Here is a 19900-nt window from a genome sequence, read left to right as displayed (position 1 = left end):
GGCAACTTGAATACAAAATATGGCCGAACAAACTTACAGAAAGTTATGAAACGTGGTATGAACACTGAATAAGACTATAGGCAGACGTTAGTAAGCATACACATTTGTGGTTGGGATTCACTTCGTTCGGTTTTTCCTAACCCTGGCGACCCGTGAAGGTCCGAGGTATAACGGAAGTTCAGCAACCCAGACTTGCTATAAAGGGTGACTTTGTTTGTCGTAAGAGGCGACTGACGGGATCGGGTGGTCAGGTTCGCTGACTTGGTTCACACATGTCATCGATTACCAGTTGGGTAGATCGATGCTCGTGCTGTTGATCACTGGATTGTCTGGTCCAGACTCGATTATTTACAGGCCGCCGCCATATAGCTGGAACATTGCTGAGTTCGGCGTTGAACTCACTCACTCACCTAACCCTGGCAATGTTACAGCGTTGTGTTCACTGGTCAGTTCTATTATGATATGTCGACTTACTGTGGGAAAGAAGATCGAAGAGAGACAGATCTTATGTGTTTACATTAAAGAAACCTGCGATCTGTTACATGGCGATGCAAAATCAATGTTTATCATCTAAGATTCGAACCTGTCCGAATGATCGTTCAGTGGAATCTGATCGACCTTTTGCATTAGCTTTCATTGAGTGAGTGGGTGAATTTTGGTTTATGTCGCACTCAGCAATATTCCAGTAATATGGCAGCAGTCGGTAAATTATCGAGTCTGGACCTGAAACTCCAGTGATCAACAGCATGAGCATCAATCTATGCATTTGGGAACCTGACCACCCGATCCCTTTAGTCGCCCCTTACGACAAGCATAGTCGCCTTTTATGGCAAGCATGGGTTTCTGATGACCTGTTCTACCCCGGACCTCCACGGGTCCGAAGTTTCGAGTATTTTCTTGTTTGTGAAAATTCGGTTTAAAAAATAATGAGTGCTTCAAAAAGGGCTCTTTAGGTTTTTCGTTCTGCGATGCACAACATGGTCTCTGAACTCGATCAGTTTATTTTGTGCGTTACATTGTTACAATACCAAATAAGACTATGATTTGTTTTGTCACAGGCAATGCTACCGCTGCTTGCAATAGAACTCACCATATGATTGAAAACTACGTGGAGGACGTTGGTCCAAATTGCAACCACATATTATCCCAACAGAGCTAGCGTTACCGAGAGGTACAGGTCCAGGCGTTGTACATCTTATCCCAGAAACGCTCTACTGACAGCCCGTGTCAAACGTTTTGTTAACAACCCATGCCATTACACTTCCATCCTCAAACTGACGAAAAAACATCTCCTCAACACCTGTAGAGCCTTCCACGGCCATTAGAGCTCTCCACATGGAACCTGCAAACGCCGTCAGCTGTATATACCGTCCCATCCTTTAACGTCATGTGCTGCTTTCATCAGTCTTACCGTGCCTCACTTCCACGCGGTAATCTGGCTGATCGCAAAAGTCTGAACCTGATGTTGTGCTCCCTCAGTTTTAGAAATGTTTTATACATGTTCTTATTGAACTTCATATCATAGTTACTTTGTATTTGTAATGACTTCTAATGGCTTACATCATTCCCATTTCAAATGAAAAGTCATTAAATAGAAACAACACACTACCTCCCATAGCCAAAAGACATCTTCACTTAAAGCAAGGTATTCAGACTTCATCATGAGGATGTGTCTCGAACAATATCGGACAAATAGATACCAGGGACTGAAGGACCCATTATGTAATATCAGGATGGATATACTGTAAACTTCCTGGATCTCGAACCCCAAAGAACCACGAAGAAAGATTCGAGATATCGCGTGATTCAAGACTGAAATACTAGAGCTGTTACGATATATCGCAGTATCAATAATCGTGATACTTTATCGGCCGATGAATATATCGATACGTTTTTCATATCGTGATACGTATCGTTGTTATTGTTAATTTTCATTAGAAATTGACGGTTATGTCCAAAATTTACGTTGTTACTTGATATTAAAATATACAGTTTTAAAGAAAATAACTGAAGATAGCATACTGTGATGAGAATGGAATCGTATCGTATCGTATCGTATCGTTCCAAATATCGCAATACATATCGTATCGTGAATTTTCTTTGTCGTCACACCTCTATGAAATACATTGTATGTTTGCACATTGTGTACATAGTACTACATATACATTGAACCTGTATACAACATCGTGAACACAAAATCTTTAGCGTCATTCTTTTATTCGTTTCAAAGTAATTACCACAATCATCTTACACAAGATACATAATTAAAAACATAAATCATGTACAAATAGAGACTGTATTCTAAAACAATTGTTACATGTACATGTACTTGTAATAAAAAGCACATGAATGTAGATCGCTTCCGCAGCCATATTGATCACGTGGCAGTGAGTGTCGTAGAAAAAGTGGAATAAATTATGTGCGGAAAAAGTCACTGATGGATTTCTGTTTTTTTTTTGGTAAATGCCTGATAACTTGGTTTTACGAATAAAGTCATTAAGCTTCACAAGAAGCACAGTTACGTTTCCCCTTGGCATATACACTACTCAAAGTTTGCCAAGGATAAACATTTGGTGATATCAACAAATTATTCAAGAAACAAAGACTAAAATGTGCTTTACATGATGAACGGACATGGGGATGCATCCATGTGCTTGCTAGTCGTTGTCGGCGTTATCATGGGTAGAACGAGTACAACTAAATGTACCTATATACATTTACATGTAAGTATTTTATTATAATAGTATAGTGTTACCTGTAAATTTGAAGGTAATAAATGCAACGTTATTCAGCTTGTTTCTCTTCACAAAGAACAGGTCAAACGTGTGGTCGATAGCATGAGCTGTAACCAAGCAACATTAGCAATTGTAATATCAGGTTTAGTCGGCTCTTGCAAGAATGTCATACGTAAGGTCTATTTTCAGGTTCTGTTAATTATTTTGATTCTTTTTCGATGCTACACACCTGCAATATTCAGGCTGTATGTAGTGTCATGAAATAATCAAGTCTGGACCACACAATCATGTGACTGACATTATGACTTTGCAGCTAGAACATGGATTAACGAGACTTGACTGTATGTTAAAGATGCCGTTGTATGGCCAAGGAATTGGGCAAATGCACAGGCATGCTTGAACCAGTGTCAGGACAACGCCGCCTTGCACGTCTGGGAGTGTGGTGTCAGTCAACATCTGAACAGCAGGACATAGGATGATCGATACTGAGCGGCATGACGATGGTCGACAGGGTTCTATTATACCACGCAGGTTAGGTATTACATCAGACCAGGAGTGGTCTCTAGGTCTTTTCTGAGACCGAATCAAAGTACAGTACTGGAACTTACATGCGTATATCCGGTTGGAACTCAGTCGGGAAGGGTTCAGGAGGGTTGGGGAGGGAAGGGTTCAGGAGGGTTGGGGAGGGAAGGGTTCAGGAAGGTTGGGGAGGGAAGGGTTCAGGAGGGTTGGGGAGGGAAGGGTTCAGGAGGGTTGGGGGAGGTCTCAGGAGGGTTGGGGAGGGAAGGGTTCAGGAAGGTTGGGGAGGGAAGGGTTCAGGAAGGTTGGGGAGGGAAGGGTTCAGGAGGGTTGGGGAGGGAAGGGTTCAGGAGGGTTGGAGGGTTTGGCAAAGTTGAAGTCTAAGTAAACTTACACTCCTACACTGGGTCTAAAAAAACCTAGTAGGAGGTCGCGTCAGTTACCCTTTGAGCGATCTATGACCGTTCAGTCAAACGCGAGACGGTTAACTGGATTTAACTAATCAGACAACGGCTATTGTTTAGAGTTTGGTGGGACACCGGTCACTGACAATGATCCCTCAAGAACGAAAATCCGCATGTAACACTGCATTTGACCTGCAGTTATACGCATTTTGGTTTCTGTTGCCATGGTTACCATTAACTAATATTTCCGCAAGCTGACAACCTTGAATATTGCCCAAAACGCTGTTTTCAGCGACTGTTTATTTTTTTGTGGCGTGCTCCATGTACAACGCCCGGAACGATCGTAGGGAAAATAGCATTCGGAATCCTTCGGGTACAAACCTTTGCATGGGTAAAAGTTCAAAAGGTATGTGCGAATGTCCACTTTCTCAATTTGGTATGCTGTGCTCTGAATGGTCAATCTCAAAGGTTGCCTGACGCGACCTCCTACTAGGCTTTGTGAGACCCAGTGTAGGGGTGTAACGAATAACACTGGGGCTACTTTTACTCAGACTGGGTAAAGCTGCAGTGTCCTATAGCAATGACGCGCAGATTGACATTCTGGATGTGCACATGAGATGGAGCAATAAGAAAAGACTTCATCCTCACGGACAATAACGATACTGTTCTCAGGTCTTTGATGTCTACTTACATCTGGAGGACGTTGTCAACATGTGAGTCAGTGACGTCAGTGGCCCACAACATCACAGCCATATGGCGTCGGTCTGTAAATAATCCAGTCTGGACCAGGCAATCCAGTGATCAACAGTATGAGCATCGATCTATCTAGAATACGCTGGGATACGATGACATGTGTCAACCAAGTTGACAAACCTGACCACCCGACCCGATTAGTTGCCTCGTACGACAAGCACAGGTTGCTGACGACCAGTTGTGACCCGTATTTTTACGGGTCGAGTGGCCATGATTATGTGACTATCAAGCAGATGTGGAACAAGCTGCAGGCATCTCTCTGTCCTTCCGGCACCTCCACAGGAATTCGGCAATGCTCTTACTTAAGAGAGGAAAAATCGTCCCTTTGCAATCATGCAGTTTGGGAGCATGAGACGGCGCTATCCTGTGGTCGTGCCAGCCTATAACACTGGCGCTACTGAGATGATTTTTCATTTGTCATGTGCTGCTTGTGTTGTACGTGACAACAAACCTGGGCTATTTCAACAGATGCACACAATTTGACGCATTATCGTTAAAAGCATTGATCCTTAGTCAACTCTGAGTCGTGTATGACAATCAACGTTCATCGCAATACTGATCGTTCTGCAACACAGCAGCATGGAACAGTACGTATGATGGCAAGCATGTAATATTTTATGTCCGCATCTTTGAGTGTGGCTACTTACTGTTTTCCCTATCAGTTATTAATAGTATTTAGGAGCGGGGATATTTGTGACCATAATTTCAGTAAATGTACATTATTTTCTCCATTGAAAGTGCATATGTAGTCTTGTCTCTTTCCTAGGGGCCCCATTCCGGATTGAACGGGATATTGCAAGGATTGAACATCGGTTCCTCTATACAGACAATGGTATATTTCTAATCAAACGGACCCGTGAAGGTCCAGGGGTAGAATAGGTCTTCAGCAACCCATGCTTGCCATAAAAAGCGACTATGCTTGTCGTAAGAGGCGACTAAAGGGATCGGGTGGTCAGGCTTGCTGACTTGGTTGACATGTGTCATCGGTTCCCAATTGCGCGGACCGATGCTCATGTTGTTGATCACTGGATTGTCTGGTCCAGATTCGATCATTTACAGACCATATGGCTGGAATATTGCTGAGTGTGGCGTAAATCTAAACTCACTCACTCACTCACTCACTCACTCACTTCTAATCAAACGCTTGACGTTCTGACTAATTATGTTGCGTAACCCCGATACGTTCCCGGGAGAGAACATATGCCAAAACTGTTAGTAACATTCAGTGAGTGACTTCAAATTCACCGGGTACAATATTTCAGCGAAACAGCGAGGTCCTGTTCACAAACAAGCATTGCATGATCAGCAGACTCGCATCTGCAGTGTATGGATATATTGAAATGTATTTATTACTAAATAATCATAACTCCTGTCCAGAATGCTCCTCCACTCTAGCAGTACCACTGCGTCACCAGTATACTCACTCTAGCAGTATCACTGCATCACCAGTACACTCACTCTAGCAGTACTACTGCATCGCCAGCACACTCACTCTAACAGTACCACTGCATCACCAGTACACTCACTCTAGCAGTATCACTGCATCACCAGTACACTCACTCTAGCAGTGTCACTTCGTCACCAGTACACTCACTATAGCAGTGTCACTTCGTCACCAGTACACTCACCCTAGCAGTACCACTGCATCACCAGTACACTCACTATAGCAGTATCATTGCGTCACCAGTACACTCACTCTAGCAGTACCACTGCAATACCAGCAGACCCACTTCAACAGTAGCACTGCATGATCAGTGCGTGCACTTTAGCATCGCATTACATGACCAGTAGATGTTTATCAGCAGTAGTATTACACTTAAGCAGTGCCAATACGTGACCAGTTGACTCCTGCACTGTAAGATGAGGAATTGCCTACCAGTAGCAAAGGCATTGCATAAACTGTTTTAAAGACAGCAGTCACAAAAACTAAAATGTTGACAGTTAAAAAGTTTAATCATCTTTAGGCACCATTCTCGGTTTACAAATACGCTTAATTTCATCTTGTAATTCAAACAGATGTTGCACAATATATATAAAAAACATTATTAATAAAGGCACGTCGTCAGTAAATGTTCACATAATTATGATACAAATATTCACAGCGATGTTCGCACTCCATCAAAGGAATTCTTCAGTAACCACATGACATTGTGTCCAATCTTTTTAATCCATCTGGCGGACTCTTCTTGAGTATCGGAGTGACTGCTGAGATACAGTTTGACCTCTACTTATGTCCTTTGGTCTGAGTTCTTTGCCAGCAGGTGTGGCCTTGACCTTGCTGTCAGCTTTGGTCTTCATCTTACTATCTCCACAAGCAGACGGGGTGTTCCTGTTCTTTAGTGCAGGCTGGATCTTGGCCGGCGCTCTGCTTTGGGTTTTTCCTGTATAAGGCCTTTGTGCCTTCTTCGGGTGGGATGGAGGAGCTACCACTGGGAGACTGGCCTGAGCCTTGACTGGAGTTTGGCAGGTCAGAGATAAAGCCTGACGCCGGATAGATTTCAGCTGGTTGAGCTCTTGCTCCAGCTTCTTCTTCTGCTCTGCATCCGCCTGTTTCTCATTCTCCCAGCTGCTGGTGAGCTCCTCCAGTGTCTGTTTTAGTTCCTGCAGTTCGGCATGCTCCATGGTCAAACTGAGCTTGAAATTGAGATATTCTACTCGGAACTCGGCCCTCTCTTTCTCGGCTTTACGTCTCAGTTCCTGTTCACGTCGGAGTTCCCGGCTCTGTTTCTCATTCACCTGGCGCAGGTTCTCGTTTTCTTGGAGAAGATGGTCAAGCAGGCTGTGAAGAAGACATTGACTGTGTAAAAACATCGTGGTTATAACTGAGTAGATATTAACAACACTCAGCATGCCGTCCAAAAGAATCCAAATGAAGATGGATATGATTGCAATGTCTCCTAAGTTTATTCTCAAAATATATGGTCAAAATCCAAACACTTTTACATCTGAGTACACATGAGGAACCAGATAGTTTTGGTTGTTCATACCACTGGAAAATATAGAGACTTCTCGTCCGTCGTGGCTTTTGCTTACCTCTCTTCCATATCGCCTACTTGAGATTTCAAGTCCATGTATTGAGCTGAAAACAAGCACGAATCGTCTTAATCCTCGGAGAGTGAATGACATTGTATGTAACATCGTCAAAATTTCAGCCATGTGAAGAGGACAAGATCCACATAGTGGATTTTACGCAGCTAGAGTTGTCTTCATACGTTTAGTGTTGAAGAATACACATCCATTTAAAGAACAGTAGTTATCAAATTTATGTAACTTACAAAATTATCCCATTTTTTAAAGTGTCGCTCGGAACACATCCCCAATACTTAAAATGCAGTAGAACGATGACCTACCGAGTAAATCTTGGTGTAGTTCCGTGGATCTTGGGCTACACGTGTAAGACACCTCGTTTTTCGCTTCGAGAATGGGAGAGAGAAGTTTGCGTTGCTTCGAACGACCTTCCGTGCGCAAAGTCATCTGTTCGATAGATAAACATATTCTTATTGAATACGGGAATGATAAACAAGATTCTTAACTGATGTCAGCGCTGTGGCCTTTTTACCAATTTCAGAAACTATTCCTTTTTATCTGTTGTTGGCGATCAACGAAGTTAAGATGTATTAAGCGAGATGTTTTTAGTTTGGAACCTGAAGAAAATACACCTGTAGTACTTTCAACAAATTTACTTACCTTATTGGCAAGAGATCAAGGTCACAGCAAAATCAATTATCTGCAATCCACAACAGTAACAGTCTGACAAGCTGCAAATGTACGTCTGAACACAAGGGCGATGTGTCTAGAACTGAGGCTTGGACTAGGAACGTCGTCATGGAACCATTCTATGACGTCATATCTATTGTGACGTCACCCACAGTGTCGGCTGACCATACATACTAGCATATAAGAAGAGATTTAACAGAATGATGTTGTGGTCTTAAATAACTTTTTGTTCATTGCAGTCATGGTACCCCGATATCGTTAAATAGTTATCGGTCATTACATGTTCTGACTCATACCCGCTTATTTATGAGTGCAGCGTTAAAATATAATCAAACAAGACACTCCTCCGTGAGGTCATAATGGTGCTAATTTTTCGTTTCTTTCCAGCTCACATTCAGCTTTTGTGAAGTGGTTAAGTTATCGAAGAGCTTTCCTGTCATTTATGCTTGATTCGCAAGACATCCAACAAAAGTAATCGCAGAAGTGAAGAAAGCGTTTACTAGATAAAGCGGGCGTATAATACTGACGGGTGGAGGTTTTAATGTGTATGGCGTATGAAAACCAAATACAAATCTTCTGTCATGTTGTTTACTTTTCTATGATATGGAATCCATTGCAGGTCGAGTGCTCGGGACAATATAGACTAACTCTATGAATATATAAACTTTTGATAGTAACAAGCGAATTCATTACAAAATTGAAAAGGAGTCCCGTGGAGACCAGACATTCTGAATCTGAGGGAATCTAGACTTGTTCCATTTACGGCTTTAGCATTTGAGAAAGGGCTTATCAGAAGAGAAAATGTGTGGTTGAGGGACTGTGAGACAGTCTTGCGAGATTGGTGATTATATGTACTCTGCAAAAAAAAAAGTAGGGGCACCTGCTCATTGAAGTCTGGTTGAAAGAAATCCCACTGAGGGACGTTACCATGACATTCATCTTGTGTATGCAGCATCATTTCATGTTATCGCCACACGCAAACACAATGCATGGGGAGCACGTGCACAACGTTGGAATCTCCTACACGTGCATGGGGTGTCAATATGAATCTTGACGTTACTAAGAAAGTGAAATCCCAAATATGACATATGTTGCGTTTCTCAGGCAGGTCGATAAATCATTTTAGACCATTTTTTTTCAGATAATTATCTTGCATGTCTGCATGGTTAGGGTTTTCAGGGTCAAATCACACACTACTGCCTGAAAATTGTAAACCTGAAATTTTCATGTCATACTCCAGTCTCCTAACAAGGGGGGTAACTGAAGAAACAGCTTTGCTTTGAAAGAAATCCATGTATTGATGCATTCTCAAAAAGATCTATTATTACTGTATCATCATTGATTCAATCCCATATATCTCCCAATTTCGACAATCGTAAAGTGAAAGTAAGTTCCCCTACTTTTTTGAAGAGTATGTGTTCGCACAATGGCAAAGACGAATATTTTAAGGCGCTTCGTGTCATTGGAAGCATGCATTGAGTGTGTGTAGTTGCTTGTATTGGTGAAGTCGTCAGTCACATCTATACGGGGAGATCTGTTGTTGACACATGCAGTTCAGTAGGAAGAGATGCGTGTCCAAATTACTCCGGTTTCACAATTCCTGTGGTTAGTTTTTGGTACCGTTAATCCATCTGAACTAATTCATTCCTGTTTTTCCATTCTACCCACTAATCGTGGTTCATCCATCCCAAACACATACTCGGAGACTAACGGGATCGGGTGGTCAGGCTCTCTGACTTGGTTGACATATGTCATCGGTTTCCCATTGCGCAGATCAATACTCACGCTGTTTAGCGCTGGATTGTCTGGTCCAGACTATTATTTACAGACCGCCACCACATACTGAAATATTGTTGAGTGCCCCATAAAACTAATCTCACTCACTTTAGTGCTTTGAGTTACAATAATCTGTGTTTCAGTAAAATGGAAATTAGACTGTCATAATAGGGCTTGCCCAAATGAAGTAGGCCGACTGAGTGAGCGAGTGAGTGAGGGAGTATGGTTTTACGCCGCCTTCAGCAATGTTTTAGCAATATATCACGGAGGGAGACACCAGAAATGGGCTTCACACATTGTTCCTGTGTAAGGAATCGAACCTGGCACTTCGATGTGACAAGTGAACGCCGTTACCACAGAGGGCTATCCCATCGGGTAAAGTAAAACTAACTCAATCACTCACTCTCTAAAGACTGATGTACAACAGATACATCTTACTTCACAATGAAATATATTGCCTCTGTGTCTCATTCATGAACCATTTGCTTTGAATCCGTAAAAATACCAAGGAAATATTTTGAAAACGAAGTCTTGCAGAATTCATTTGAGTACAAACCCGTGGTCGCGTCGTGTTTTGTGAATAAATCTCTGCTAGCTACAAAGATTCATTGTTTGTGGGCACTAGTCCTAGATTTGCCCCCACTGTAATCTTTGTTTTTCGGAATAGCGGCATATTGTCAGGCTTTATTCAGATTATACCAAATCCATCTTTTCAGCCTGGAATTGATATTTTCTGATATGCGTGAATCTAACAGTGGTTGCGTATAATATTCTGACACATCTTGTACCCATGAACATCCGGGTTAGAAGTGGTCCTCAGCATCCTGTGTTTTTGTAAGAGGCGGTGAACACTTCTGAATGGTAAAGTTCACTGATGCATGTCATTGTACCTCAACTGCGTAGGCAGACGTTCATGACGTCAGTCACTGGCTTGTCTGATTTTCAGACTGAGAAAGAAAGAAGGAATGCTGCTGAGTGCAGTATGATCTATGGACAGGTAATGGAAAGGTATGTTATATTGACTTATTGGATAAATAAGAATGTTTTCTCGAACAAGAAGGGCCTCCAAACGTCATGCCTTACTGCAATGGAGATACTATTCATCCATCTAGCCTACCCTCCTGAGCACGTCACCTGAAAGCCTTTTAAAGACACTGACAATATCTCAAATCAACAGTGAATTACTTCTCACGCTGTACCCACGTAGGGAATCGGCGTGACGAGCGAACGCTTTAACCACTGGGCTACCCCACCACCCCGAAAAGCCATAGAATTGATGAATCAATGTCCACTGCTGTTCATCAGTCCCAAGGATGTCTGATGTTTGTCACGGATGACACCAGTGGGTTAATGGCAAAGTATTAACCCTCAAGTAAACATTGATCTATGTGTTATTATGGCCTGCTGGAGACTGGCTCTAATTCAGATAACCACTGCCCCTGTATCTGCATTCAGTTCCAGCCTCATTGCCAGTTTGCCAGCTGCCGTATCATGAGCGTGTGCATGTGCAATACATGCATCTCACCCACCTCACCCACCTCACCCACCAATGTTGTTGTAGCATTCACGTTAGTTATGAAGAAAACGTCAATACAGAATAGTTGATGTACATGTGAGAATGTGTATACAGATGAAGAGAGCCAGAACGTCAGAAGGAACGCCAACAGTCAGATGTTCACACAAGCCACAGATGTTCATTGCTTACATCATAATGTAGATGGCGTCCGTATCTAATCCTGTCTGTTGATATTCATAATATACAAAAATCTGGCAAAAAGGCGGCGATTCTTTCATAGCTGGAGAATAACCGTTTGCTTGTGTCTGTGGGCTACAGGCACACAGGCATAGGAACAAGGACAGCTAGCCAATAAGAAGCAACATGTGCATCTTTACAATGTTTAATGTTTGTTATTCGATCATACCTCGAAATGTTACCATTACAAATGTGTAAGGCTGAGAGACAGATAGGTATTCGGTGTATCTGTATGTGGATATAGGGCCATGGACAAAGATACATTCCATCCAGAGGAACCGTCCATGTGGTGTTTTGTTCTACGGAACCAATTATCTTGGTATGAATCCTTGGGGCAATTTGAACGCCAGATGAACCCTTCTAATATCAAATCAAGGTTATTGGCTGGAGATTTTATTTCTAGCCATTTCTAGAAGCTTTTAAGTGCAGTTTAATGATTTGAGTTCTTTTTTAAGGGAAACATCTTGGTTGCATTTTCTCTGGGTGTTTAAACCCTTGGTAGCATGGTGGGAATGAGCATATTATAGCTTTTACCCCTGTCCTGTTGTATCCTGATTGGTGTTCGAAGACACTGCTATGTATCAATTTTCAAACTGAAATTAAAATGGAAACCTGCGTAAAAGAATCCATTGGATGACGAAGAAATCTCACAAAAAATTGTACTTGTACTATAATATAATTTAGAAATGGCTACAATTACCACTTAAGACGAAATACTGCAAAGGATTTACAGTAGATTGGCTGAACAAATTCATTGACAGTTAACATTGAACTGAAGGGGCAGTATTGGGAAAGACTGTGGCGATGATATTCGCCGGGCAGAAGTGGTCAGTCCCTCGGATATGAAAGACCGCTAGTGTTTAATATTTTATCAATATCAGTGATCACGGTAGGTTTTGTACGAGTGTGTTCAGAAATAAAATTATAAATATGTAGTCCAACTCTTTTGCACGTGAAATTTTCAGTACAATCCTGAATCATGTAAAAAAATATTGTTTGTCTTTATGTTGCGGTTTTAAGGTACTTTTTAAAATCATGTACATCAAAATCTGTGCGTCACAAACACGAGCGCAAAATATTTTGTGCAAGGTTTTATTATTTTGGGGCGTGAAAAACGCATGTTTCTGCGTTAACGCGAACACTGAATGTACATCCATCCATATGAACACTGCCGTACTTAACAGATGAATACAATAATTTTCTCCTGACATGCGGCTAGGTCAGCTGCACTATCAGAATAGTGGTATATTCTCTCTTATATCTTAATACGAAGACATATTGATATTTTTTCGCTTACGGAGACACATCGGTATTACATGTATTTTACAACTTCAGTGTTGTTACAATTGATGTAAACCTCTACATCATCACTTGCGTTTATAAAAAAGACACTGTTGACAACGATGCCTTTGGCTCCACGTGAGACTAAGATGGAGAAGGCAGGGGTGTTAGAGTGATGTTGGGATTAGGGGACACTTGTAGTACAACAGGATGCACACCTGGTGAGGGCTTGCTGCAGAAGGTGGGACCTTCGTTTGAAGAAGGTGTATCCTGCATGAGCAGATAGCGCCACAAAGCCCTGTAGCTCATCACAACAAATGAAACTATGATCAAATGGCATTTCAGTCATATTTGATTCAGACTGCTATGGCGAGATACAGAAATATTGGTACAAAAGATTCTGGGCTGTGTTACTGCTTTGAGACCCATGAAGGTCCAGGGGTAGAATAGGCCTTCAGCAATCCATACTTGCCATGAAAGGCGACTGTGCTTGTCGTAAGAGGTGACTAACGTGATCGGGTGGTCAGGCTCGCTGACTTGATTGACACATGTCATCGGTTCCCGGTTGCGCACATCTATGCTCATGTTGTTGATCATTGGATTGTCTACTCCAGACTCGATCATTTACAGACCGTCGCAATATAGCTGGAATATTACTGAGTGCGGCGTAAAACTAAGCTCACTCACTTACTCACTTTAGTGCTTTGAGTTACAATAATCTGTGCTTAAGTAAAATAGAAAAAGACTATCATAATAGGGCTTGGCCAAATGAAGTAATATATGCATTATATTACATATTAATGCACATGCTATAGCTATCATTTATTATACCCGCTACATAATTAAACATAAACATTTACACCACTGCCGCTGTGACATTTTCATTTTTGATATATATAGAGAGACAGTATGTGCTAGTTGCGTTGATACAGGGGTATGTGCGATATATGAATATCCTATATCAATAATAGTTTTAGAAAGACAAATATGAAAAATGGTACTTCGGTACGTAATTGCGGAAAATACTTAAGTTATTAGTAACAAAATTAATATCTAATGGGTTGTTTTTTTTTGTCTGAAACGAATAAATATCTATATTGGTGGAATTCAATCATTTACATAGTGGTTTGTTGTTATCCTCTCAGATCCCAGCACTCACATATCTACAACAGTCCAGTGGTAAAGTGTTCCCTTATCCAAACAAATATCGTGTTTAATTCCCAAAATGGTTTCAATACACAGTTTCTGGTGTCACCTGACATCAGAAAATTTTATATTAATAAAATTAGTATTACAAGGGAAATAACATAACCATGCCAGATCATTCCCGGGTAACCATCACTTGTCACTACTATTAGAAAGGGTTTTTTTTCCACATGGCAATCTGATTTTACCTGCGTATCGATCTAAGCCTAGATTTCCGAAACTCTCCCAGCGCTATCATAGTTCTAATTTAATTACGAGATAAACATCATGTGTTGGCCAATTTTCACGTGTTACTGAGTATTTGAAACAACGGGAATATTTCATTTGAAACTTCCGGCTGACGCCGTCGGTTCCAAATGCATTCCTTTGCTTCAAATACTCAATAACACCCGGAAATTGGCCAACACATGCTGTTTATCGACACTGTAAACAAAAAAAGTAAACCAAAGGGTTTTACTGTCTGTACTCGTTTACGAGTACGAGTACGAGTACTGCAGTGAAGTGTCATCAGCTGGCCGTTTCAACTGCTCATTTGTGACGTCATTCTAACTTTACGTCAGAATATGCTTTGAACGACGTCACCACTGTTGATAACACAACAAAACAACTGTTTGCGAGGTTTCTACATGTCAATACGCAGTGAATAGTATTGCAGTTTACGGGCATCTAATACCATTTGATCATTTTTTGTCAACCAAATCAGATTACAGAACACAGTGACTTTTGGTTTACAATGTTAATGTATGGCACTTACGACTATCTTAGAGAGCTTCGGAGATTTAGACCTAAAGGGTATCTATGCAAGTGAGTTTAAGTTTACGCCGCACTCAGCAATATTCCAGCTATATGGCGGCAGTTAGCAAATAATCGTGCATATGCCTGAACCAGACAATCCAGTGATCAACAGGAGGAGCATTGGTGTGCGCAACTGGGAACCGATGACATTCGTCAACCAAATCAGCGAGCCTGACCACCCGATCCTGTTAGTCACCTCTTACAACAAGCATAGTCACCCTTTGTGGCAAGCATGGGTTGCTGCAGACCTATTTTGATTCTATCCCGGATATTCACGGGTCTATGCAACAGGTCGTGTCAGGTGAGAAGTTCCTAATCCGAAGACCCCAGTTCAAAATTTTCAGTACATGTGTGTTAACCACTGACTGCTTGAGTTCAGTTTTACGTCGCATTATGCGTAGGCACGCACCGGTCCTACTGTACAGTAGGAATGGCGTGCGCACTCCGTTCATGGTACAAGATGGCCACAACTGATACTAAATCACTGTCCAATATGACGCTTCAGTGCCGAGATCTTCTGTACTAGTGCGCTCGAATACTGGACAGTCAGCCCCCCTCCGCCATATCGCCCTCCTCCCCCCACCCCCACCACCACACAGACACACGTGACAGCCGTCTCTGCAGAACAGGAAGTGCATGACTGATGAATTTGTGCCTGCACACAACTGTTGTTGAAGAGTTGAAAGATACATGGTAGCATTTCTTTCGCCCCTGAGTGTATTATGACAGATTCTAGCCTCATGTTGGATTGAACTGTGGTTCATGTAGCTAAACACGTCTGCTTGATGTTGACGGGGTGTTTTCCTCTGAAGAAGAATTTATGAAATGTGTGAGTTCATTCATACTAACGTACCGTTATAGATCACACATGTGATAGTTGTGACCATGCAACTGCTTAAGTTCGCAACTTGATTATGCATTATTATTCTGAAAGCAATAATACATTTTCTCATTACACAAGGTAGAAAGTGAATAACTTGACAAAACTTTGCATTTGGCATTTCATAAACATGATATTGAAAACGTGATTTTATTTCCATTTTTAAAGTGACCTCGATCTCAAATGCCACATTTTTCACCAGTCCGTGTTACCTGCGCAAAAAGTCCTAATTACATTCAGTTATTGGAACACTCAACCATCAACTTAATTCTAAACTGACTCAAAATTTTCAAATTTCTTCTTGCAGAAAATTCTTGCTACTGAATGTATTTGATTTCATGATATATCAAGCCAGACTCAAACTGCAGCTAGTTTACTGAATTGGTGGCAAGTTGGTCCAAGGTATATGATAACAGAGAGGAAGCATTATTACTTGGATTAATGGAGATTCTCGCCCATCTGTACATACCATTCCAAACTATGTCTTTTCATTCTTGGTACTGCGTTCCTTCACCCCTTGCTCCTTAACTTGACAACCAATGAATAAACAAATACCACTGATCTTCCATATTTATAGCAGAGGCATAAATATCAGGATTCCTGATTATGTCAGCAAAACCAATCCGCAATCCACAATCCACCCATACAATTACTGCAGTGATAAACTGAACAGGAATTGATAAAGCAAATTCAATTTGATTTTGCGCAAATAGGTGTTGGATTATCAGTCATTAGAATCTGTAAGCATCTTCTATTTTAGGTGAGAGAGGTGTCAGTGACTGCACATATGCTTCGTGGTGTCTTGCAAGAACCCTTGGATATAATGATGCAATGTTCGGACCCATAATTAGGAGAATCGAGATTAAGTGAAACCGTTCTTGTAACTTGGCAACACCCTGGCATAATACAAATGGCTATTATCATGAAGGATAAAAAAAGTGATGAAGCACACAGGTCTCTCCAACTTTGAAAGTTGTGTTCTATTTACGACAACTTTGTTGATAGGATCTTGACGGTATATTACAGATGTTAAGCAAATTAGAAATGTTGAAATGATTCATATAACATGTGTAGTAAATACATAATTATGTTTATTCCAGTAGACAACTGCCTCGAATCTGTTTCTCTGTGATCCACCATGTATGTTTCCTTCCTGTTCCAGGAAGGATGGAGTTTTGAGGAACAGCATGTCTTTGATAGCGCTATAGGTTTTTTCCACGGATTCTTTTATGTGACATATGTTATAATCTGAGTTTGAAAATGAGTATTTCAGTTTTGATAATTATTTTAATCAGTCTTCACTGCAGCTGAATGTTGTTTCTCACAGTTTGACTTTGGGATTGGCCACATGTTCTCCAACTCATGCTTTTATAATTTCACACATAGTGAACAAAGATGTATAGTTCTATGGCACTCAAAGAAGTTCCACATGCTATGATGATGGTCTTGCTACCATCTCTAAGTCTAAAATTTATGGTTTTGGAAAATGACAGGAAACTAAAAATATATTTAATACACTTGCTTGTTTGACACTTGACGTGAGGATGTAAATAGGTTTAGTCTGATTCAGTTTTGGTGAAAAAAAGAAAGATGTGGGTTAAAAGTGGTCTTTAGCAACCCAAGCTTGTCACATGTAGTGACTAACTGGATCAGATGGTGAGAGTCATTGACTTGGTTGACACGTCATCATATTCCAACTGATGTTCATGCTGTTGATCACTGGATTGTCTGGTACAGACTGAAATATTTACAGACTGCCACCATTTAGTTGGAATATTGCTGAGGACAATCAGTTCAGTTTAGATAGAATGGTCAGGACCTGTGATCTGGAGTATTGCTTATTACTGCTACTCTGTTGGCTGTTTAGATACTTTCCGTTGGCTTTGTTCAATTTGAATATGTGACTGAGTATGATTTTATGCCACTTTCAGCAATATTCCAGCAACAACATGGTAGGGAACACCAGAAATACGCTTCACATTTTTCTACCCATGTGGGGAATCAAACTCTTTTCTTTTTTGTGACAAACAAATGCTTTGACCAGAAGGCTACCTCACCACCCCTCAAATATGAGAATTTACAAGCTGTAAACATGATACAGCTGTAGTATGTCCACATGCATGGAACAACATTCACTCAGAACAGAAAGCTGTTAACCTATTTTGATAAAATTTAATTGAAGATCTCAATAAATCAACTGATAAATCCATGGAGAAGTGATGACTGATTCATTGTGACCTTATCCTCAAGGTCATGATGATGTAGCCTAAGATAGCATGGACATAAAAAGGGATGAGGGGAATAAACATCCCACCCTATTTCTGTACAGCCAGCCCCTGCATCTTTATCTGTGAGAAAGGAGGCTTAAGCAAAACGTTCTGTTGAATGCACAATTACCCACAGTTGGTCTGTTTGACCTGTGAGGTTAACCAGACTGTCTGCTATTGGGAAAATCTACCAAAATCATCTGCTTCAACAAGCAGTTCTTAATCAAAATCATCACCCAATTAAATGCTTATCTGAAAGCGAGGAGTCTGATGTAGAGAGATAAATTAGCAGAGCAGTTACAGTGAGTGGAGTTTTTCTAATAAAACTACAAAAAATTGCATCCGTCTGTGAAGAATCTTAACAATTATAGGAATGAAGGTGGTGGTTCGGATAAAGGAATTCACTGCATCATTGGTTTATATTTCAGCGGACAGAATATATTCATCTCACTTTTATTTCTGACTTCACCCATTGAGGATTGCGGGAGGAAAATACTTTCAAGATAAGCAGTTCGGACAGGCATTAAAACACATGTCGGATGAGCGTGGCATTCTGCAGTGCAGCTGGTTGTGCATGTGGCGTAACTCAGTTATGGTTTAAAGAATGTCCTCCTTCGCAAATATTTCTGATTTCATAAATAGATTAGATTTTTGTGTTTCGTTTTTAGCAATTATGTTTGATGAGAAGATGATGGTGGTGTATTAATCTCATCTGTCACCTGAAATGTAATTAAATAACTTTTCTGATGATGGGTAGGATAAATACGCAGTTGATTACATATCATAGCCATTTGCCAATAATTTTATGAGAACATTTGTATCCTAAGCTGTTACTGAACATGTGTCTTTTCTGGTATTATTGAAGTGATTACTCTGGTTTAGTCAGAAGAGCCATTTGTCTCCCAAGTTGAACAAAAATGAACTTAAGGCACATGTTGAAGTTGTTAGGTTTCAAAGTATTTTTGATATTGCGCATGGATGTAGAATGGCTGTAAAAGGCACATGTTGAGTTGATGTGATGTATATTATATCATTATCAATTTGTATCATATGTGAAATGTGATAATTAGAATTAACTGCGTTGTTGTGTTATTTGGAACAAGTATTAATCTTCTGTGCCATGTCATTTCCTTGGAAGTCTACAATGTTTTGATATTTAATTATTTAAATTTTAAAAGTACACTGGCCCAAAAAAGAAACGCATAGGTGAAAATCCAATGTTATGAGAGATGATTTATTAACTTAAATTGCACAAAAAGTAATGGAACTTGAGCAATGATAATTCACACGGGTATTAACAAATGTGTGTCAAGACATATACAATCATTCACAGTGGTATTAAGCGTCTCTATTTTTCATGGCATAGTGAGAAAGTCAGTATCTGGTGTGACCACCACGGGCATCAATCACTGCTCTGCATCGCCTGGGCATTGACTGTATAAGACGTCGTATCCGCCTTTGTGGGATTCTTCTCCACTCATCTCGCAACGCATTCACCAACTGTAGACGTGTCTGTGGCTGCGGCTGTCGACGTCGTAACCGTTTACCCAATTGGTCCCATAAATGTTCAATTGGGTTCAAATCCGGCGATTTTGAGGGCCATGGAAGAACTGTAATGTTGTTGTTGGCAAGGAAATCCATGGTAATGCGTGCTGTGTGCGGTCTTGCATTGTCGTGCTGGAAAATTTCCCTTCTAGCGTCAGTTGTAGGAACAACATGACGGTTCAGAATTTCATCCCGGTAGCGTACAGCATTGAGATTCCCTTGCACATGCACCAACTGTGTCCTGCCGTTCATAGATATGCCTCCCAACA

The 19900-nt window shown here is 40.9% G+C and overlaps 1 protein-coding gene across 1 annotated transcript; it reads right to left on the bottom strand.

Annotated features, from left to right (window-relative positions):
• Positions 1-6574: 6574 nt before the first annotated feature.
• On the bottom strand, positions 6575-7885 carry LOC137278952 (puff II/9-2 protein-like). The gene is made up of 3 exons (XM_067811450.1): positions 7762-7885; positions 7445-7490; positions 6575-7190 (listed from the first exon to the last, which is right to left on the bottom strand). The coding sequence occupies exons 1-3, from the start codon at positions 7883-7885 to the stop codon at positions 6575-6577; spliced, it is 786 nt and encodes a 261-aa protein (XP_067667551.1).
• Between the last annotated feature and the right edge of the window lie 12015 nt (positions 7886-19900).

This window comes from Haliotis asinina, chromosome 3 (assembly GCF_037392515.1).
Source record: "Haliotis asinina isolate JCU_RB_2024 chromosome 3, JCU_Hal_asi_v2, whole genome shotgun sequence".
Taxonomy (NCBI): Eukaryota; Metazoa; Mollusca; class Gastropoda; order Lepetellida; family Haliotidae; genus Haliotis; species Haliotis asinina.
This window is presented reverse-complemented; position numbering and strand designations above follow the sequence as displayed.